Genomic DNA, 23,667 nt, shown 5'->3' with positions numbered 1-23,667 from the left:
AAAATAGAAGGTGACTCAGTGTTGATTTTACCAGACTTAGTTCTGCTTAAAGCTATTTTACTAACTACACTAAGCTTATTACCCTAAGCCAGAACTCCATCTGGTCCCCACTGACTTCTGTGGGAGTAGACGTCTAGCCAATATGCTAACCTAGAATGCCTTCTAAAATGTTCATCCTATGTTCAGAGCCCTCTGCTCAAACACTGCACTAAGGACTTACTTGCTGTGGAGAAAGTACATGGTCCCAAATGTTGAGCTGGCTGATAGAGCCCACAAAAGATTCAGCTGGGTTGAATCCTTCTCCTTTTTGATCTTGCTCTTGACCCAGCACAAGCGCACCACCACCTAAACTCAGAAATTGAAAAGGGGTAGAAAACAAAGCCTTACAGCAGGGATCCCATAAGAAGATTAAAAACTAAGCAAAACAAAAATTTTGCTGCCCTGTGTTACTAGGATTTTGCAGTGAAGACCAGCCACCTTCAACAAACTCTCTCAGCAAAACCTCTGTGAAGCCTTATGTTAGACTGAGATAGGTGAACCTAGCAATTTGGAAGTGACTGTCAAATACATATGGGAGCAGAAATCACCGATGGCTGCTTCAGGAATGATATTGGCTCAAAGAGGTCACTTGTAGGTCAGTATTTGAAGCATAACACACAGCACCGTAAAATGCAGTTTTGAGCAGTTGGGGCACATTTTACAATACCAACTTACACTTCCTGCTTTAAACAAAAGCTTACTAAGTTGTACAGGTCAAATGTGACTCCGTACCCTCAGAAGCACACTGAGAGTAGTTAATGCTCTGAGACATGGCACACAAGTTAAATTTATTCTTCTTGTCCAATAACATATGAACATGCACCTTCTACATCACAGGGTATGTGGACAAGGTCAAAAAGTAATGGAGACAGCACACTTCCTTAGGTCTTAGTTCTCTGGAAAGAGCTCCAATTTAAGGGGGAAAGACAGGACAAACATAAGGATCATGGATTAAAATGCTTTAATATTGTATTTTTTATTTTAATAAAATAGTATTTTGAAATTCGATGTAAATTTGGATGGTGGCATTATGCAAACAGCACTAAAATAAAACCTCTTTGCAGCCAAATAATACCAGGCTTTTCATAGTGTTTCAGTGCTGAAGATACTCTTTTTTATGCCCTCTGATATTACTCTATAAATAACTGATCACAGGAAACAATGAAATAGCAAACTTCACCTTGTTAGAAAAAAATACAAACATAACTTCAAATATATGACTGAAAAGAACAGGAAAAGGCTAAGTCAATCAACCCTGAATACACATATATAAGGGAAATGCCAGATAAACTTTATTTTGTTGAGTGAGACACTCTTACAAAGTCATCCCAGAACCAGCCCTGGACAGGCTCATTTGTGAACTAAACTGTGTTGTCCATAAAACAAGTTACCTACCAGTATACCTTAGAAATGTGCATTTTGTCTTCAGTGATGCTGAATGAGGAGAACTCACAAAAAAAAGAACAGCAAACACGAGCTTTTCAGAAATGCTGAAAACATGAATATATACCAAAAACACCTAAACGTTTTCTTGCATATTCCACAATAAAAACAGAATGAAGGCAACAGATGTGGTATAATATAAATAAAACATACCAGGGATTTTTGATCCGACTGAGAGCCCGCTGCCTCCATCTGACAGTTTTCCATCGATGTACACCTTCCATGCCCCATCCCTGCATGTCCATGTCACCGCAATGTGATGCCAGTTACCATCGTTCACTGAAGGACAGTCTGTTATCTTCTCTTTCCCATTCACATAAAGAACCCAGCTGCATGGAAGGAAGACACAGGCATACTCAGCTGCATGCAGCTACTTTAAAAGCATGATCTGTGCCCCATGACTCAAAGAAATGTTATTTGACTAACAAGATAACTGCTGTGTGATAACTATCATATGAGTCTTTAAAGGTCATCATAGATGATATCTTCCTCCCAGAGGACTTGGAAGTTGGTTATCATATGCAAAGCATGTTGAAAAAAGTGACATGCTTTTGTAACAAAGTATTAAGGCTCAAGTCACGGCTGCATAGTGGATTCCTAAATTTTCCTGTTGAGTTTGGAGCCACACTACAAGTCATACTCTGCTTTTGTCAAAGTACAAGTCATACTCTGCTTTTAGAATCATGCCAGAAGTACTCTGACTGCTGAGCTCCATTTGTTTCACTCATTGTTTCAATGGGCCATTAAGAAAAGGTGTGAATACAGTACAGAAAAAAAAATCATGCTATCTAAATTCACAGCTCTCTTGCCATTACTCTTCTATAGTACAAAAAGTGATGGAAGCAAAGCAAAAAGAAAAATAAAACATAGAGACAACTCTTTCAAGGAAGTTTGGATGCAGATTTTTCTACCCCAAAGTAGGCAAAACTTACATTCAAACTTCTGTTCTACACTTCCTTTAACAATCCAAGACATCTGTAAGCTATAGAAAAGCAAAACTGTGATTTACCCATTGTAATCAGTCAGAAGAAATGCATTATCACTTCCATTTTCTACTGCATAAGAAATAGGAGTCCCATAGTTTGTGGTGTCAGTGGATTTCATCCAGAATGTACAGGTGATGTCACCAAGAGATGGTAAAACACCGTCAAGCATGACATATCCATAGATACCAGAGACTTCAAAATCAAGATTGAAACCAGAGGACTGTTCTACAACACAGACAAAGAGTATTCAGTACAATATTCACACAAACATGGAAAGAGAATCTTATGAAATCTAAGCAAATGCAATAAAGTGGAATGCAGTCCTGCTACCAAAATTATTCACTAACTTGAATAGAGGTAGAAAGAACTTCTGGCAGTCTAACATCAGCCAGCATACAGAGCTTTCCAAGGCTAGAATACAGTGCTTGAAGACAAATATCTGGAAAAGACACTGATTATCTAGCAATGAACAGGAGCCTTCCTTCTCTGTTCTCTATCCCTGAAATGACCTGTCTACCATCTACCATCCAACAATATAAAGAGGTATAATCAACTGGTTCCATTTAATCAAGCTTTGAAGAAAAAACCCAAAACAACTCAAGATTTTTCCTGTTCTGTACTTACTGAAATACACTGCCTGGTATGGGACAGCATTTCTGTGCTATTGTTCAATGCACAGTGACATGTTTTACAAGGATGCTACAATGTTATCAATGCTTTAAAAGAAAGCTACAGTTATCAAGTGAAGCTCTCCTGAAAGGTGGGTGTTAAACTCTGACATAGTATGGCAGGTGTAAATGTCTTCTACTGTCTTTGTGAAATCAACATTGTTTCCGTTTAAAGATTCACTGGCTACTTTATAATTTTCAGGGAGAGGGATTTGAGCCTTGTAGTCTCCAGTATTCCCCAGGAAGTCGTGCTATGGGTGTGACCCATGCCACCTGTCCATAGCAAACTTGATACTCTTGCCTGTTAGGATTTCTGAAGCTAAGACTACTGTTTACTAATCTCCAGCCCTGTGATACAAAGCCCTAAAAAATACAAGAAACAGAAAGATCCACTTAACTCAGATACACAGAGCAAGTACAAATTGAATTCAATAGACCTACAGGATATTAAAAAGCTAGAACCATGCCTTAGAAAAGAGAAATGACTCAGACACATGCTGTTACTTGTCTGCAATTACAGTTATTAATGCTGCAGTCACACAGGTTTCACTCATCCTCTCACAGTCCCACTATTGTATCTACTTTCCGAGGAAGCTGTATTAAATCAGCCCAGCCAGTGAAAATCTTGCACAGAGACTTAGTCAAGCCACCTTTTTCTGAGACTTAGTCCTGTGTACCTGTTTCACACCTGCTGCCTGTAAAGCCAGGGGGACATTTACAAACATACGAGTTCAAGGCATCCACACAGGTGGCTTGGTTTAAGCAGGGACTGGAGGCACAGTCATTGATGTTTACTTCACAGTTCTGTCCTGTGTACCCTGTCACACACAGACACCTATGGAGGAAGAGAAGCACACTTCAAAGGTGACAGCTGTCATAACAAAGAATTCTGGCTATGAGGCCAGATCTGCCAATGAGAAACAGTATATAACAATACTAAAAAAAAAATCAACAGATATACTACAGAATTAATGGAGTGTTATTTTGGTCATTCCTCTTAAGCATGCTTGTACTCTATTAGTTGCATAATAACACTTCTAGACAGGGACAATACAATATTTAAACAGCCTGCATTTCTTTATATGAAATTGTGAGACATAAGCATTGCACTTCCATGAGTAAAGCATACCTCTTACATATACAGAATTAAAGATGAGAGGTATTCAACTTTTCAGATAGTCACCTTTATATATAAGGAAAACCAAGCCACCCAAGACACCAAAAAAACACCAAAGCCTTTGATACTTGGAAAACCGAGATGCTTGAAAGGCATCAAAACTTCTAGGGCTTTTGGGAGGGAAAGACTAAACTAAACATAGACATTAACAGCTGGCCCATCTACCTATACAGTGATCTAGGATATGACACTTCTGATGGCATTTGTAGCATCTGATCTGAGTTCAGATACCTAAAATCATAAAATTAAATAGCTGGAAGTTTCCACTGGGGTTTGTATTTTAACCTCTCTAGGCTCAATATGTACAGCTATCTTTTCAAGCTGTCTTTTCAAGCTACAGAAATATAGTATTGCCAGGTACATAATTGGTCATCCTGTATTATTCCAGTGGAAAGCAAGGTAAATCCCTGAAGTTTAGAAAAATTGACACCTTTTCGAAGATCAATATTAAAACCATGCAGTCTTACATTTCAAACTCTGCATATTTTCTTTGCTGTTTTCCTTGGAATTTTTTAAGAGTCAAGACACTAGGATATATTTTCTTGTCTTTAAAGATCTCCTTTAGTCTTCATACAGGGACCACTTATTTTAGATCAGTCTGCCAAAATATGCTTGCTGAAATCTGAGAAGGCTGAGGCACCTCAACATGTCTGACTTTCACATTATATTACATCAATCTGTTTTTCACCTGAAGCTGTTGATACCATCTCTGCATGTAGCTCCGTTCCTACAGGGTCTGCTGAGACACTCATCAATGTTTCTTTCACACAAGACACCAGTAAAACCTGGAAGACATTTGCAGGAGAAACTTCCAACTCGATCTTCACAAACAGCCCTATTAAGACATGGGTTGGAAAGGCATTCATTCATCTCCTGTTCACAGTGATCACCTGAGGGGAAAAAAAAAACAACAAACAAACAAAGTAACAGCTCTAGATTGAATTTACGTAAGAAAGAAGATTATTAACCAATCTCCATTTTTTAAAGGATGTAACTGATCTTCTAAGAAAAAGCAAACATCAGGTTTGGAATTTGTTCCATTAACAGAGTTTAAGTAAACACAGAAGAATTATGGGAACCATCTTAACAGTTACAGAAATAACATGCAGTAAACTGTTGAATTTAAATGTGACTAATTTGGGGTGAACCAGGAAATCACCTGAGAAACTATTTTGAGTAACTAATGAAAACCTACTATAAAAGACTGAAACTCTGACTCTAAGGAGAGATGTGAAAGCCAGAAACACATGATTCTGTGATTTATGATGTGCAAGAGACTATGTCACAAGCACTGATACTGCATGTGATTTTATAGTGGAGCTTTTTGGCAGCATAATAATCAACAGATATGTGTATTTGTTATAGAAATCTGTGAAAGCAGACTATGAGACTGGGGAGTAGTTTTAATATAGACCATTTTATCTACTGTTAAAATATTTTTATTTTTAAATAAAATTAAAAACAACTATTTAAACCCATTAGAATGTTGTTATTCGTTCTTTAACATCACACAGCAAGTTCATGGCAAAATTATTAATTGAAGATCTAGCACTTAGTAAATCCTTCTGAAGTCACGTTTACACTACGGAAAGTCTGAGAGATTAGATGGACCTACGGAACATCTGTAACTCACATTCATATTAACATGTAATATATTATATATATTGCTATATAGCAGTGAGATGGAAATACTTTGGGTAGGGTAGAAAGACACATTTTTTTGGTCAGAAAGAGTAAAAGCTGACTCAAAGAGAACAAGGTGTACCTGTGAACCCTTTTGCACATGTGCAGTGGTAACCATTCTTGCCATCAACACAGTGGGCTCCATTCAAACATGGACTGGAGCTGCATTCATTTATGTCTTCCTCGCACAAGAGACCTTTGAACACCAAGGATTACAAGGCATGATCAAGACACAGTCACAGACTGTATGCTGCAGTGACTGGATGTGAACAACAGAACAAAACCGTACCGCGAGCATGACAAAGGTTACCAAGAGTGGGTGACAAAATTATGTGATTGAGGGCACTACTGCAACAGCTACAAAGATAATCTGTGCTATTTAGATGCTGGGATCAATGTGCAAAGTCCATTGTGTATCTTTATAATGTTTAAAAACCCATCCAGCTAATGCTGACGTCAATAAATGTATAGTCATAAACAGGAACAGTGAGGGAGACTATTTCTAATGGAAAACACAAACACAAAATTACACAAAATTATCTCCTCAGTGGTTTATTTCCATATTTAGAAATCAGGTGCTGTTTTGGCCAGCTATTCAAGTGTGTTCGTTTCCCCACAAATTTCAATACTTTCAATGTGCATGCTGGTGGCAGTTAAAAACACTGAGAAAAAACATAATCAAAAGCCCACTTACTTATTCGTAGGGCTGCAGTAAAGCAACCACATAAATGCTATGTCTAGCTGAGCAGTCAGTCTCACAAGCACTTTCTCTGTTAGTATTTACTAATTCTCTAAACCTTATTCCTTTTTTCAGACCAGAAATGTCACAAAGGAGAAGGATACATGCACACACACAGATGCACACACTCCCACACCCTGTCCTTGGATGCTTGCCCTTTTATTTCAAAACCTATTCAGATACAGTAGAACCTTACTCTAACATGTAGATCATATTGTCTTCCTGTTATAACTGGATGTGGAATTACAAGCACTTGTCCTTTGTGTTACTTGCTTGGCACAGAAACCAAGCCCCTCTGTAGAAAAGCTATGAAGTGAAACAAATTACCTGAATAGCCTGGTTGACAGTGGCAAACAAAGGTTCCAATGCCATCTTTGCATATTCCATTGTTTTGACAAGGAGATGATTTACACTCATCAACTTGTGTTTCACATTTCAAGCCTAGAATGCAAAATAAAGGATTTAGAATAGGAAGACAAAATTTAAAATTCTTCAGAAAAATGGATGCCACGACTACCTAATGTAGGAACACATGACTAATTGCCTACAATAGCAGACATTCAGGTTTATTATCTTTTCATTAGGTTGTGCTTTAACACAGACCTGAGACAAATTATGTTAGAAAGGTGTGATACACATTGGGCAGCAGACTGATCAGCTTCAGAGAGGGGCAATCAAAAGTAACTTCTTGATAACAGCTGAATTATAATACATCTCTTTGATTTGAAGCAACTGGGTAGCTAACACTAAGACAAGTACAGGCTCTGTACAGGTGGAACTAGCTGTCAAGACTGCAAATTTCTAGCTTCTGTTAATAATAAATATTGCCAAGTGATAGGATTTTCACATCCACTAATCCCATTAAAAGAAATCCCAATCAAAACCTTTTCTGCAAAAGACAACATAATTCAGCAAGGACATGAAGAAGTATCTATTTTCTTATATATTCTAAACATGTGATGAATATTCCAATTAGTTAGGCTATACTGAAATGCTTTGCTCCTTAAAACTTCCTCATTTTAAGGGCATCATGAAGTAGTAGCTACTTCACCTGCTTCCCAGTTTTTACCTGTATATCCAAGCAGGCATATGCAAATATATCCACTTCCCAATTGCTTGCATGTCCCATTATTGTGGCACGGTTCCAGAAAACACTCATGAAAGACCTGCCAAAGGCACAAATGATACACTTACAGCAAAGCTGGCACACAATACTCTAGTTTTAAACTGTATGCCCCATCAGTTATTTTGGAAAGATGGGACAAAAAAGTCACCAGCTTTAGCTTCTAGTTCCTCCTCTGTCTTCTCAACATGCTAACCATTTGTGCTTTTTTTTCCTACTGAAAAATACCACAAATGTGAATATTATTTTAAAATTACATTTTAGTTAGCAAAATCTCCTCAAAACTGTCTGAGCTATGATTCACAGTTTATATTAAACTACATTTATATGCAAGTTCTCCACTTTGCATCCCTCTACATCAGCTACTGGCCATCAGGTGACCTGACAGGGAACTTCACCATGTGGCATTATTTCTCCTATTCCTGCAAACCTGAATTCATCAAAGCCCTTGAGTAAATGGTCAACTAAAACCATAGGAGATAAATTTGTCTCCTGTCCCTGTGTTATAGAATGTTTCAGGCCAAATCTGTCACAAATCAACTTTGCTCCTTTTTACACAATATCCCAAATTCCAATTCAGTCAAAGCAGTTTTGTCAAGAGTTACAGACTGGGGGTGAAGGGGTGAGGAGGCATCTCCAGCAAACATTGTCACTTGACTTGTTTCACTTGCCTGTATTTCAGAGAGGGTACTCACAACAGAACGGAGCTCTGCTTGCCTCCTCTCAAGTGTATCTGTGTTACAACATGTAAACTCAAGATTTTACATCTGAGACTTAAATGTCTGGTAGCATTTTCTGGAACTCAGCATATGGAAGTCCTCAGATGACTGAACATAGACAATGTACTTTTGCTAGATTGTCTGAACCTCTTCCATGTAGTTTACTTTTCTTTTACAAATGAAATAAGTATTTAATATATCAGGTGAAGGCTTCAAAAACAGAATTTAAGATTGTCAACAGCTGATGCCACTTCCTCTGTTCAATGAAAGTTCCTCTATGATGACAAAGAGTTTGAGTGCTCCCCTCTTAACCATTGCTTTCATCTCTTCAGGAAATAAACTCAGCAAAAGAATTACAGTTAAAAAGATCTTATTTGTTTACTGCTGCATGAAGTGCTTTTTCTTTCATTTGAGATAGCACTGGAAAATAACACTTGTCCTTACCTGACTGCTGACTTTGTACTGCTTGCTGATATTTTCTGGGAAGGCTGGTACCATCATTATACTTTCCTCAGCTGCTGAAAAAGTAGAGCCAAAACCTAAAGTGTAGAGATATGAAAGAACTGTTAATAACACTGTGTAACAAGGTCCCTGTTCCATGGGGGCATTATAATTACACATTAGTAATGTACCTAAATAAATGCTGAAAAAAGTGTATTTGTGGGAATAAAAAGAAACCTTACATTACCCATTACAAAAATATGTATTTGTAAGGATAAACACTTCTAAAACACATACATGTGTTTACACATAAAAATATTTCCTATGTTCTTATATACAGATACATGCATGCATATACTGTATATTTATATATATATTTCTTTCTATAGTATATCTGCATAGTACACATAGGCAAGGTACACACACACTACATATGGATACTCTGTTTACTGAGCCTTGGCATGCATCAGAGTTAGTCTTAAAACCAGAGACAACACCAATAGGCAGAACCAGCTGAGAACTTCACTGCTTGAAATCAAAGTCCTACATTTGTCCAGAGAGGAAATGGGATGTTTTCTGTTAAGACTACTTCTGGCTATCTTTTAGATGTTCCCATTATTCGCTTCATCCAGCAGAGACGATTTGGCTTACTTGAACAATCGGTGATGGATCTGGCACCAATAACAGTTGTTGTTCCGTAAAAGGGACAAGACAAGCAGTAGGACTTTCCTGGGTCTGGTTGATAGTAGTCTCTGGGACAAGGGTAGCAGGGTGTCAAACCTGTACGAGAGAACTCGCCTGCAAGACATGGTACTGCAACAGGAATAAAACCTTTTTGAGTGACCTGATCTTTAGCACATCCACCTTATTTCCCTCCACCTCTTCATTATCACTCTCTCTTCTCCTGTCATAGTGTCTTCTTAGACTTAAAAGGTAGCTTTTAAATGGAACTTCCCTTTGTTTCTCACACCTTTTTTTTTTTTTTTTTTTTTTAATTTGGTTTTTTAAATTTGTTTGTTTTAATTATTGTTGTTGGAGTAAGGAGTTGAAGGAGTTGAAAGAGTAAGGACAAAGATAAGACTTTTTTGCACCATGAATCCTTACAGACTATTTCCCCAGCAATTCTTCTAGCAAAGCTTGGCAAAGACAATTGAGGAGAATTTCTTCAAAAAAATTACTGAGCAAACTGTGTTAAAAATCAGAATTTTTATACAGAAAACAAGGGAGAAATAATAGTGACAATTCACTTTCTCTTCTGTAAGGAAAAATATTCTTTTTTCATTTAGGTACCCATCACATATCTCATTTTATTCCTCCTTATGTGAGAATCAGAAGGAGGAGAATTGGTAACAGGAAATGACCTGTCATTTTATTGGGAAATGTTCCCTGGTCTACACTTAACAAGAAGAGGAATTCAGTCTCAGTCAGACGAATTGGATAACATTAGCTAATGTTTAAACAAGAATTTAGACATTTTTAATATTTAGTCTAAAAAAAATTCATTACCCTTTTTGTTACAAACCTCCACAAGCTGAGACATCCACAGCACCTCTTTTTACTGTTAATGTATTTTCTGGACAAGAGATGCAATTCCTGGATCCAAATGATGGCTGATATGTTCCAAGTGGACATGTTTCACATGTCTCAAGGCCATTAGGTGAATAAGTTCCCTGCTTGCACTGAGCTATAAGGCAAAAGAGTTCAGAAAGTTTAAGCTATATCCAACAGGAAACATGACTCCTGATCTCTGAAAATAATGTTGAAATCACAATACACATCACAAGGAATTTTATTTCTGGAGTATCTCTACTCTGAAGGACTTAACAGGTACAAACAGCAAAAAAAAAAAAAAAAAAAAAAAAGAAAAAGACAGTTATGGTACTGATAGTGCAATTATGAATTATTAACAAGTGAATTCTGTGCAATCAGCCTCACAGATGATGTACTGCAACTTAGTTACTCATTTTAATCAACAAAACTAAGCAATAAAGACAATAAAAATTAAATCAAACTATCTATTTCCTTTTCAGAAGAAATCACGAACACATAGCGGTTCTGTGCTGTTCAATGCCTCAGCACTGTAGGGTACGATGGAAAGTGGCTGGCAAGGATGACAATGGAATTATATTAAGTGTATTAGTGTCTGAAAAACGCAATCACAGAACTGAAATACAGAAATGAAAGACAGAAATTAAACAAAGCATCAAAAGCCAACTCTTCTTGGAACCTCTGCCTAGGCACCCTGCATGGTAGAGCAGTGATGAAAAGTTAGATATTTCCCTATACATATGCATTAAGGTGCAATTAGGACTGCTCCTTGTTTCACACACTAGCTTCATTCCAGTACTTCGACCAAGGGGTCCAAAAGGATGTCACCAAGAATTCAGAAGTGTCTGTCCGAATAAGACAAAAGTCCCTACCTTTGCACTCAGAGATGCTTCTAGAGTGTAGATACTCAGTATAGCTACCAGATGGACAACTTTTGCATTCCAGCTGCCCTTCCTCATCTTGATAGGATCCAGTCCAGCAGCTTTCACAGGTAAGATGTTCCAGGGAGTAATAGGTACCCAAAGGGCAGTTGACTGTAATGTAACATTGGAAACCTAAGTTTCCTTTTGAATGAAAAGTCATACATACCTCTCTTGCCCCTGGAGTTCTCATTTAATCAAACAATGTTTTTATGAAATGTGGCTCTGTTCCCCAGCAGATAGGGAGATCTGGAACACTGCAAAGATTTAACTATTCACAAGAAATGGAATCCAATACCCATCTTAGCTACACATCACTGACAGGACTAATAGGGTTAAAAGACTGCATACCAAGCACTTTTTTCTCTGTATGGCTAAGCAAGGATATGCCTGATTTCCCCCTGGGAGTGGAATCCTGGGTACAAAGCATCCCTTTTCCACAGGCCTTGGTTAGGAACATAAACGTCCTCTAGAAGTCAAACTGTGCAAAGCATTTTTGCAGTTTATTATTATGGGAGACCACAAGCACTGGACTGTGTCAAATCATAACCCTCTAAAAACATCCTCTAAAACCTTGTTTTGCAAAAGGATTTTAAATACACATAAGCAACAGGTTATCTGGCTTACCACATATTCTCCCTCTCAGCACAGAACCAGGCCTGCAGAAAAGAAAGGCTTTCTCAGTCTCCAGTGAGTTGGTGTCAGCTACAATGAGTTCAGATGCAAATTGAAAAGAATACATAGGTTCCTTATTGAGAGTTCTATTCAGCCTGTTTGTGATTGTTTCCAGAGTTTTAAGGAGCCGTCTCTGGTTTTCCAATTCCACTGTATCGTTCCTTTCATCAGGCAGTGGCACGCTAGCTGGAATATAAACAGCAAACACAAAAAACACACAAATTTTGCAGTCAGCACTTCCAGCGTACTCTGGAACTTATCAAGGGTGCAACAGTAAAGCTTGTCAATGGAAAGTGAAAAGGAGGCCATGTACACAAAGCTCTCCATGAAAATGAGGCTGTGATCTTTCCCCCAAGAAGGAAGTCTGTGATGAAATGGGGCTATGAATATGTCCAGAGAACTGCCATCTGCATCTTCACCAGGCTTCTATGAGCTGAAGAAGTTTTACTGAATGTATTAGAGACACAATTTTTAAAAAGAAGGAAGCAAAGAAGTTCAGTATTTTGTCTTGTCTCACCTGTGATGTTAAATATTAACTTGATTTTTTGGTCAGTCATTGGAACATTCAGCTTATGCCTTTTGACCCGAGCAGGTGCTGCTTTTACAGAGGCAGAGAGATGCTTGGATAAATCTTCTCCTTGTACTGCATCAACAAAATCACCATAGGAATAATCCAGGTGATTTGCTGTTCCCCAGCCAGCAGGTCCTGTGGGACATTAAGAAAAAAACAAAAGAAAATCAACATCATGTGGAAAAAAAGCACCCTTATTTATTTCTAAAATACAACTCCAATATCATCTGTTTGAAGCTTCGGATGACACATGTTGGCTTTGACTCTGTACAAGTGGTCACTGTACCCGCATTTTTACTAACAAAAAAATCTTACTTCTGACTGATACCCTAGAGGTCCTGAGTCTGGTGAAATTAGACTGGGTCCTGAGTCTGGTGAAATTAGTTCAAAGCTTTAAAGAAGTAGTTATAAAAGTCACATGTTGCAATTATTTTTCTTCCTCTGTCTTGCATGAACCCTCCCCTGCCACCCTCACCTGCCAGCAACTTCTTCAACAATTCCATATTGCCTTTGATTCCACTTCTTGCCTACTTACAGACAGCATAGCCTATGCCATGTCTCCATTGCATCTTCTTCTAAGAACTCTGAATAGTTCTAACATTGTCTGGACTCTCAGAAAAGGCATCACCCTGACTATGTATTACCCCCTGACAGGCATTTCTTGTTACACACAGTGAGTCAAATTCACCCCTTTCTAATGTCCTTCATCACTCTAACATGATTTCAATCAAAATATTTTCTGTACATAATCTACTTTTTCATTATTACTAAGTCTAGAGGGATGTGGTCTATTTCATTGATCTAGATTATTTTTAAAAGACATTTAGATAGAAAAAAAAAATCTGCCAATTATCTGTTAGCATCACCAAGATTATGTTTTGTTTACAGTGGTAACTAGGACAAGTTAACCCCACAGTTTAATATCATCTGTTACACAACTAATTTTCTGAACTGCTGTCTCTTATGCCTTGAGGAGACTTCTCCTCTCCTGCTTCCACACTGTAAAATTATGAGAAATTCCTGAAAAACAGCAACAAGGTTATTCTGGTAAGAGGCTGACACGAACCAGAAGTGAATAGGATGCTACGTTCCATGTCTGTAATTGTTTTTTCCACATGCCTTTACAGATTAGTTCCAGCTGTCATCAGCATTCATCCTTACCCTGATGACAACTGCAGCGTGAACATCTAGACCAGCCCCATGTCTGAACACAAAGAAATGCTCTCAGAGTGAAGCATTATAAAAGGTGAGTATAAGCAGGAAGTTCTACCAAGTAACTCCACTATATACCTGTGAAAGAGACACAGTCCTATGACAGATTCTGATATGGATCTGCCAAAATGTCTCCTGCTAAGATAGGTAATGAAAGTTATCCACTTTCAGGTTTTCTGCTCTCAGCACCCCTATGGGACTCAGAAAGGACAAGAATAACAGCAGTACAACACGGACACTAAGCTGTTCAAAAACAGACTGAAAATGACAACTTACTTTGGCATAAACCAAAGTGGGAACAACCACTAGGGTGGTTATGGCTTTCACTCTGATATAGCCACAGTCATGGTGCAAAATTTGCCTTGCGTGCTGGAAATATTTTCACAGCAAATAGGCCAACTTAAGCACTTATAGCTTTACACAGTGAGGATTCTCTGGAGATCTGAACTGGCATCACAGATGTTCCTCATTTTCTTAACAACTTCCAAATCTATTGATTGTAGCTTTTCAGTATTTTGGTTTTAAACTGTACGTTTTTAAGAAGATCCTTTTTTCTAGGTTAACCAAGTCCAATTTCTAGGACTCTGCGTGTGTGTGCTTTTTTTCCCTCCCCACCATAAGGCATCCCAGGTAATTCTACTCCACGCTACATAGGAAGCAGCATTGATACAAGACATCAAAGAGTTCCATAATATTTTTATAAAACCTTTATGTAATTGCTTATTATCTTATGAGTACCACAGTTACCTAAAAAAAAAATCTAACTAAAGACATTGTGGCAGGAATCATGCTGCTTTAAACCTGGATGGCTAAGAACCTATGGAGTCAATAATTACCAATGGCAAATCCATTTTCATAATCATAATTATATTCCAAGCAGTGTTTCTGTGTCTGATCTTCCAATCTGCAGTCAATATCATCAACATCATTACAGAATGACGGGACCTTTCAACATAAAGAAGAATAACTTTAAAAACATAAACCCACATAGCCCTCTCCCCTGACTTATAAAAACTTCTAATTACAATGCAAAGTACTGGTTCTGCCAGTGACACTAGACTTCCCCTTTCATGTCTCTTATAACCCTAGAGAGGTCTGCTAGAAAACTATGTTTTATTGATACAACTTGGAAATAAGAAAGCAACTTGCATGAGTACAATCTCTTCATTATAGATATTTTTTTTTAAAAGAAGATGACAATTCATTACTCTTACAATTAACCACTCTTGCATGCCAAATCTAAGAATGCAGAAATAAATTCAGGCATTTTTCTCCCTGCCAAAGAGGACTAGAGAACTCATATTTATAAAGCACCTGTGTTTTTTCCAGCTATGTTACTTGTAATTCTGTCAGGTTTAAAAACAATGCTGTTACTTTTTTCTAGCTTTCAAACCTTCTTCAAATTCTTTGGAATAGGAATAAGCATATTCAAAACAACCTTTCTGAATGTTTTTCAAGACGGTTGCATTTTGATGTAAATGCTTGGAAAGGCCACTACTCATTTTTTCTTATTATCTTTTTCTTGCCAATAGGAACAGTCCAAGCACTGGAACCTGGTGGTACCAGGGAAAGAAACAGAAATAAAACCAGTCAAGATTTCTCTACTGGAAGGAACAAACCTGAATCAGGGCAAGAGAGTAGCAGACATTTATGTCCAAGTGTTAGACATGTCGCTTAAGTTTTCAGCCATTTGACAAGTGTTACTGACATATGTTCCAAAGTTGCAGGAGTTTGCCCATTATTTGTATGTGCTAACAATGTTTTTTAGTTAATAGACAACCTTTTATTAGAATATGGGCTGTGTTCTGCAAAAAACACATGTAGTTGCCCAGTTTTCTCCACTGGAAAAATGATGTTGCACCAGGCTTGGACATCCACTCCTGGGATCAGAACTCAGTGTTCTGCTTGTTCTACTTTTCAGATGAGGAGAGATTTGTGGATTAACAGGGGAGATTGTGATATTGAAGTGGAGAGCAAGAGCCATGGCAGAGGAGAAAGACAGGACCTCTTCAAATTCAGTATTGTGCAGTTCTTAATGATAAGAGTGAGAACTCAGAAACTCATGAAACCTGAGCAAATCACTGCTACTGCATTTAAGTGCCTGGATGTACACACCAAATGTGGAATGAATCCATTTGTACATATGTGTGTTAATTCATACTATTTGGTTATGCATTTATTTTATGCATTTATTTTATGATCACATCTGACTTTGAAAAACAACACTGAGGGGACAACTGATTGGGGGTTTCAAAACTACACAGGTTCTCTTTGGAAGCCTACTGAAAATCTTGGATACTTGCATAAATTCTGCCCTGTTCAAGTCCACATTGAAGACCAAACTGAATTACACTAAAATGTCAGTGAATCATCTTTATTTTTAAAAATAACTTATCAGCCTCTGAAAAAGCTCAGATTTAACTTACAGGCTTCTGCTGTCAATTTTCTTGTAGAAAATTAGTTATTTGGAAAAAGTAACAATATTTTTCAAGAAGTGTGCAAAGGGATGGAGTATTTACTAACCTACCATTTTACCAAGTGCACTTTGAAATGCATCAGTAAAGCTGTTTAGAAGATTGTTGTCGTCACATCGTGTTGCTTTGTAGAGCATTTCAAAGGATTTGAATCCATGATTCGCAAAACGATTTACTGAAAAATGTTGGAGAAATAAATTTTTACTTATCAGTGCAAGAGTTTCAGAACTAAAATCAAGACAATTTAGGCTAAAACTGAAATATAAGAATGTAAATACAGTCTTTGAATCGGCAATCCAAATGGATCACTTACTTCTCAGCAAATGATATGACCCTTTGGCAGGCATGAAATTTACTGGAAAAGTTAAAAGAAATTAAAACCCAGGTAACTTTTCTACTTCAGCTTTTTCTTAATGGAAGAAACCTACAAACTGTCAACCAAACTCCATGCTAACTTCTGAGAGGAAAGCAATAAATATGAAAGTCTTATGTCTAATGCTGCTAGACTAAATATAAAAATTCTCATCGAGAAATTAAGCAAGTGTCCAAGTTATGGATTTTGAATTGGCAGCTCTGAAACGTAACTCTAGTTTGTTCATAGCTGAAACATTGATCTTTTATTGCTAAAACCAAGAAATTGACTCTGATGGAAGCAGATGCAACATGGTACCAAGACTGGCTTCAAATGTAGTTCTAATACATTTATTATAAAAATGTCACTAAACATGCAAAATTCCACCACTGAAGTTTTGCATGTGTCCCTCTCAAAGAGAGCACATAAGCTCTTCTAATCTGGTGGTAATTAGATATGTAAGCACAGCACACACTGTGCATTTCAATCAGGAAGTTGTAAAGACTGTTGTATTCCTATTAAAAATACACTGATAGTGTTTGTTAGCAAACTGTTTCAATTAACCTGTTTGCTTTGCCATCTTTGCTATTTTTTCACTGCTATTTTTGTGATTTAGACAGCTTCTGAAAAAACATATTTACAGACTTCCAAACATTATTTCACCATCTTTGTAGCAATTCAGAGGCAGAGGACAGAGCATATTTGTTATAAATGAATAGAAGTCAGATATTCTAAAATATTTTCATTTGCTTTCTCATTAAATTTAGTGTTTCATGAGTTGCAGATCCATTCTAGTAACAGTAAGACTTACAAGAGCAGCTAGGCCACTGTGGAGAATAAGGTGGCTTCCAGAGACCATCATCATATGCACAATAGTAGTTTTCACTTGATCCTTCTGAAAAGCTGTAACCCTCTGCACAGCGCAATGTGCAATTAACTCCTGCTTCATCTGATGTGCAGACAAAATCACCATTCACAGGCTCAAAGGAAATATCACAGGGAGAACCTGTGAAAAATACAAAGATTTATATATTGATTAACGTGGTGAAATAAGTGATCCTGCATGAAAACAGCCCTGATAGGATTTTTAGAAGTATTTAGTACTGACTTGATCTTGCCTCTGTTGAAGTTTGTGGAAGCATTACTTGCTATATCCATAAGTCAGGATCAGGCTATTGCTAAATAATTCTCAAATTCTGCTATTGCAATCAGAAAACCAGAAACATGAAGACTTAAAAAAAAGTTATACATATGAAAAACTATTTACTAAAATAATATCAAACATCAATCTAATTCATACAAACTTTATACAATGAATTCTAGTAAACTATAAACTATAAACCATCTTGAACTCTGAAACTAAACGTTATCCATTCTGGACCCTCACAACAACATATGAATTAATTTGAATCATCTTAGGATTACCTCATGACCTCAGTTATGATTAATTTTTCAGGCCAGCTGTGAAGGAAATTGTGAACGTCTGTAAATACTATGTCACAAACACCAAACCACAAAACATCTGAGATGGTACAGACATTGATACAATGCCAGTTCTAAGCACTGGTTGGTTCTTGCTGAGATTTAGAGCAAATCAGAGACTAGCATGCTCATTTGCAACTTACCTTTCCTGAAAGCTATAACCAAAATATAAAGCTATAAGCAGTCTGTATGATTTTAAATTCTCTCTTCACTAACAGATATTTTACATAGGTGTCCAACTGAGACATAGAAACTAGAAAGCAGATATCAAATAGATTTTCCATTCTTAATAATTGATCTGCCTAATTTTTTTTTTGATTTTTGATGCGAAAGTGAACTGTGGGGAAGAGATCTCTATGCAATAAACAAAATGCAGTAGTATATCTATAGGTACAAGCATATTCCAAAATCTAAAGAGTGTTTTATTATCTGCTGCAGTATTTCCATGCAATTAGAGAAAAATTCTCAGAAAATTCCTTTTAACTACAGATTTGGAGCAAGATTTGAGTAACACCTATTAATACATTTTACACGGTATTGCAAAAATTGTAAGTTTTACTGCTTAATGAATCATAATTTCGATGCTTTTGTATGTAATTTGAATTTATAATTCACTGCTGTGCTGATTCAGTCATAAACAATTTATTTGTTGGGTAACTTGACTGCCTTCAAGTTACCTCAATATAAAATGGGAATAAGTAAACAAGGAGGTGGAGCAACCTTGAATCCTTTATGATATTCAGTTAAAACAATGCCAGGTCTTGGCCAGAATCTGAAGACAACACACCTTTGATGACAATGTGTATCTCACATGTCCTGTTGTTGCCAGAAGGATCCACAGCTGTGTACTGGATTGTTGTCTCTCCTCTGGGGAAGAGGTCTCCAGGTGCATGACTCCTAGTGACAGTCAGTGGACCACCTGGAAGAGTCAAAAGATAACCTAAAGCATCGATAAGAAAAAGTGTTGCTCATACCCAACTTTGAAAAATTGAAAAGGAAATGGCAGCAAATCTTCCAAATTATTTAAAAATATCTGAGTAAAAGGAACCTCAGCAAATCTCAAACTCCAAGGGATCAAGGGTGAACAGGTGGAGTTCTCTAGCCTTCCACTGTCTCATGTATGTTTTGGAGAGCGCTATCTCACCTGAATTGTCTGAAAATTCTGGTTCTTCCCATGTTGCTGGGTAGCCATTCTCTGCTGCTTGTATGGGTGGTGGAGATCTGCATCTGTCAACTACAGGAGGTTCGGCATCTGTAGAATTTGAAAGGATGGCATGACATTAGCTTGCAGAACTACTGCCACACTCAAATAACATAACCAGAACAGCAACTTTAATTTCATATCGGAAGATACAACAAAGGTGAACACTTGGAAGCTGCTGCAATTGGAAGATGCTCAGTGAATGAATAAGAGTAATTATTCTGCTGAACTCATGGTTTCTTCAGTGTTTGTCTTCTCCAGAGCAAAGCTTGGACTACCTGCAGGACACCTGAATTACACAACTGTCTGACAGAAATACTTGAATAGTGATTTGCATCGGTGCAATGTTTGTGAACTTTGGAAACTTGTTGGAGTCTTTCAAGAATTAAATAGAGATTTATGATGGAAGGCAATGACTGACAATGCAATAATGCATTTGATAAATGTGTGAGGAGAAATCTTAACAATTAGAAAGAACAGCAGAATAAAATACACCCCGAACTGAACATTGCAAGCAGTGACTGCACATATGCAAAGCTTTTATGGAGATGCAAAGCCTTTATGGAGATGACAATATTCCTTGGCTTATAACTGCACACAGTCTCTTTCTGCACAAATAAGAAGGCTTCAGCCATGATAGACAGCCTTCTCAGTGATTTTTACCAACACTTACCAATAACCTTGATATTGAATGTGCATCTTGCTTCATTGCCTGACTTATCAGTTGCTGTGTAAGTAATGTCAACTTTGCCAATTGGGAGAAGAAATGGTGGTATGAAAGCTGGGGCAACATGAACTGAGACCTGTTATAGGAAAACACTAATTATTTAAAAGCCAAAGCTGGTTACCAATCATAATATTCATGTTTCAAAGAGTGGACAGAATATCAATCCTTCAGTGTCAAGCCTGCTCATTCTGAATTCAAATAGCCTCTCAAAGTAATGAGGACAGATTTTACAACAGAGTGCTCTATGTCCCTTCTTAAGTCTGCCTTCCTTATGGCAACACAGATTCCCCAAGTCAGGATCATGACCCTGACCTGGTGCAGATAACAGCACTGTGCATTAAGAAAATTCCATACTGACCCTTGTTTGTTAAAGGGGACTGAAGGCACATTATATCAACTTAGAACCTGTTTTGTCTGCTGACAGTTCTCCAACTGCAAGGGCAGCAGACCTGGGAGAGGAGTGGAGCAGACAGTTGTGGACCATAAGTACTCACATGCCCAGTTTTAATCTATGTATGTGTATGAGTTAATAGCCCACAGATGCTTCAGTATGGCACTTGGCTTCTACACTTCAGTGAATGACCCTGTGTCAGCAGAGCTGTAATACCTGACCGTAGCTATGCCAAAGAAAATAATGTGTGAACTTAAATCTCTTTTACTGGGATAGCTCAGGTTCCTAGCACAAAAAACTCGTGCATTAAACGTACATACAGACTCACTGTTCTGCTGACTCCTGATAAAGCATTCAGTTGCTGTAATTTGATCATGCCTGAGCCTGTAGGGAATGTTGTTCTTTATGAAACAGCTCTGAAGCAAGTTTTCCTGGTAACTCCTTTTCCAGACACCCTGACATGCATAGTAGCCAATGGCCACATTTCTGAACCCTGCACAGGAAAATCAGATTTCTTTTTCTCACCCAGGAAGCTGAAATTAGTTTTTACTTATCACAGTGTGTACTTGTTAGCCCTTTAGATTAATGAACTGGTTTACTTCCTTCTGAGACGAGTTTATTAAACTTCTTCACATTCTAAGTGCTCATTTTTAAAGCAGCTGTCTTCATATTATAAACAAGAGCACATTCTTTCTTTTGACCACATAAATTAACCATATGAGGTTTCATGCACTGACACTCCATGCAGTGTTCTGTGATAGTATAACTCTAACTAAGACAGAAAATGCTGAATTCTCAAGATACAAACTTTCTAGGAGATTTTTCTTCTGCTTATGAGAAGAAAGAAATTCTAGGACAATAAAATTAATTGAAATCAGACAGATTGCCTCCAGTTAAACAGATACAGATTTTGACTTGCCTCTTCACCAGAGTTATCCTTAGCTGTTGGTACCTGCCAGCTGATATTAGCAGAGTTATGATGTTCCAGAGTCACAGTCTCAATATTGTCTGGGCAGTGAATCTGAGGTGCTTCAATATCTGAACCAGAAAAAGACAATCTGGTTTTATATGTGGTATAACAGAAGTAAAACCTTATAATCACTCTTTTTTGTACTCTTTTTAATAGAAATGTAAGATTTTTGTAAACTTCCTGTCTCTACCCCTTCGAGATTCTTTCCTAGAGATTCACACATGAATAGTAAATTTTCCTGTGGAAAGGGCTGATTTTTGCTGTATTTTTGTTTATCACTGAACACAATGATATTCTGGTTTCTACACAGAACCAAATCCCAAGTAATAAATAAGAATAATTTTGTTTCTTTTATTACCCATCCCTTCCTTCTCCATCATTTCCCTGTCCAGACACAGGACACATACAGATGAAAACACTTGTTTCTGATAGTCAGTGACTAAAAAAACCTGAAAGTAGTTGTGACATGATATAGATACTATAAACAGGACAATAGTGACTCAAATTCTCTGGAGTATGCTGTGGAACTGACTTAAAAGTAACAATGTCAAGAATTCAGGCAGCAGTTGCTTAATAAACTCCTATTACAAGGTATCATGTAGGACAAATGGAGTCTTCTTGTGACATGTGACAATGTCAGATGGTTCCAGAGGACTGGTGGTACAATATGGGTAACACCACCACCACCATCTACACCTCAAGTATCTCTGACAAACTTTAAGTACTTCTTCAGTTCCCTGGCACAGGCCCCCCCAAAACATTTGTGGTCAGGTTATTTTATTGCTGTAGTGCTTGATAAATGGACTCTAGAATCATAAGACAAGGATACATTTGGCTCTGAACTCATCTATGCTCAAGAGGCTTTAAAACAACTCAGAACTTATTTCACTTATATTTTTGTTATGAAATAGTTCCAGTAAAAGCATATCTCAGGCAATTAAATTACATAATTAAGAATACAAAGCAATAAATACATGTGATTTTGCCTTCCTTTGAACTCATTCAAATGAAAATTTTATTAGAAATGCACTCTTATAAATAACTACCACTTATGGTTCACACTCCCTTGACCACAGCCTTCAGGCTGGGGCAAATTCCACTTAAAAGTGAAATTCTCTAAAAAGGCTAATAATAAATAAGTCAGAAAGAAAATGGCTCTTTTGAACTGGCCAAATATGTTGGCAGTAAAACAGAGAAAGACAATAACAAGAATGAAAGCAATTGAAATACAACTGTTCATTTTTATTCAAAAAGAATAAGCTTCATAGTTTCTCAGTGCCTCCTACATTAGGGGTTTATGCACTGGTAATTTCTAAAAGCTTGAACCAAAGCTATGCTGTTTTATCGTGATCTAAATACTTCAGCTTGTGCTGGGATCCCATCAAATATTAAAAACTGTGGTTTGGCTCAGGTTTACACAAGAGATTCAGAAAAACAATGTGGAACATCACAAAATAGGAATGTTTAAAGAGAGAAACAAAATAGTATGTTTAAAGAGAGAAACAAAATCTTCCTGGGCTGTACAGAGGAAAAAAAAGCCTCAGTTTCTGTAGTGACCTGGCATGATGACTGGTGTAACTGTTTTCTGTACTGTTCCATCACCCAGTGGCTGGCAAGGGCCCCAGTCTGGGGGGAAAGAAATAATTCTCAGAGCACAATAGTTCATGAAGAGGTGAAGAGCATATTCCCAGAGATACTCCTGTTTTTATCCTACTGTAATCCAAAGCCAGACCCTTTCCAGTACAGTTATGCTTGTGTATAAGGGAATAAATAACCAAGCACTTCTAGAAGAGGTGGGTAAATATGGCAGAACCATACTGAAATGCATGTCACTTTCTCCTGCCCAGCTTTACATTCTGTGTCAGCCAATACACTCGATGTTAGTGAATTTTGGCCTTAACTCTCCTGGATTGTTGCTTGAGGCATGTCAACACCTGTAGCCACTCAAAGACAGCTAAAATGAACATTTCTCTATAGTCTGTCTATCAGCCAGGCCTTACACAGCCTTTACAGTTCTGCTCTGACTACAGGGTTTACATAAACTTGTGCTAAAACAGTAATGATATTATTACCATTATTATTTTATTAGAAGTGTGGGTTCCACTTTGAATATCTTTAAGCTATGA

The 23,667-nt window shown here is 37.4% G+C and overlaps 1 protein-coding gene across 1 annotated transcript in view; it reads right to left on the bottom strand.

The window, feature by feature from the left end:
- Positions 1-23,667, bottom strand: part of SVEP1 (sushi, von Willebrand factor type A, EGF and pentraxin domain containing 1) — a 117,127-nt gene that overhangs the window by 45,585 nt on the left and 47,875 nt on the right. The window contains exons 8-28 of the mRNA XM_054002732.1: positions 21,491-21,609; positions 20,127-20,256; positions 19,397-19,504; positions 19,040-19,171; positions 17,582-17,776; positions 16,472-16,593; positions 14,781-14,889; positions 12,679-12,867; positions 12,114-12,347; positions 11,439-11,600; positions 10,541-10,702; positions 9,670-9,831; positions 9,022-9,116; positions 7,805-7,901; positions 7,063-7,176; positions 6,079-6,192; positions 5,002-5,203; positions 3,814-3,971; positions 2,492-2,693; positions 1,636-1,811; positions 221-345 (exon numbers count right to left, since the gene is read on the bottom strand). Of these exons, the coding sequence (XP_053858707.1) occupies positions 221-345; positions 1,636-1,811; positions 2,492-2,693; positions 3,814-3,971; positions 5,002-5,203; positions 6,079-6,192; positions 7,063-7,176; positions 7,805-7,901; positions 9,022-9,116; positions 9,670-9,831; positions 10,541-10,702; positions 11,439-11,600; positions 12,114-12,347; positions 12,679-12,867; positions 14,781-14,889; positions 16,472-16,593; positions 17,582-17,776; positions 19,040-19,171; positions 19,397-19,504; positions 20,127-20,256; positions 21,491-21,609 (3,107 nt within the window). The remainder of the gene's footprint in view (positions 1-220; positions 346-1,635; positions 1,812-2,491; positions 2,694-3,813; positions 3,972-5,001; positions 5,204-6,078; positions 6,193-7,062; positions 7,177-7,804; positions 7,902-9,021; positions 9,117-9,669; positions 9,832-10,540; positions 10,703-11,438; positions 11,601-12,113; positions 12,348-12,678; positions 12,868-14,780; positions 14,890-16,471; positions 16,594-17,581; positions 17,777-19,039; positions 19,172-19,396; positions 19,505-20,126; positions 20,257-21,490; positions 21,610-23,667) is intronic.

Source organism: Vidua macroura, chromosome Z, assembly GCF_024509145.1.
Source record: "Vidua macroura isolate BioBank_ID:100142 chromosome Z, ASM2450914v1, whole genome shotgun sequence".
NCBI lineage: Eukaryota > Metazoa > Chordata > Aves > Passeriformes > Viduidae > Vidua > Vidua macroura.
The sequence above is the reverse complement of the archived record's forward strand: the minus strand, read 5'-3'. Positions and strand labels throughout refer to the sequence as shown.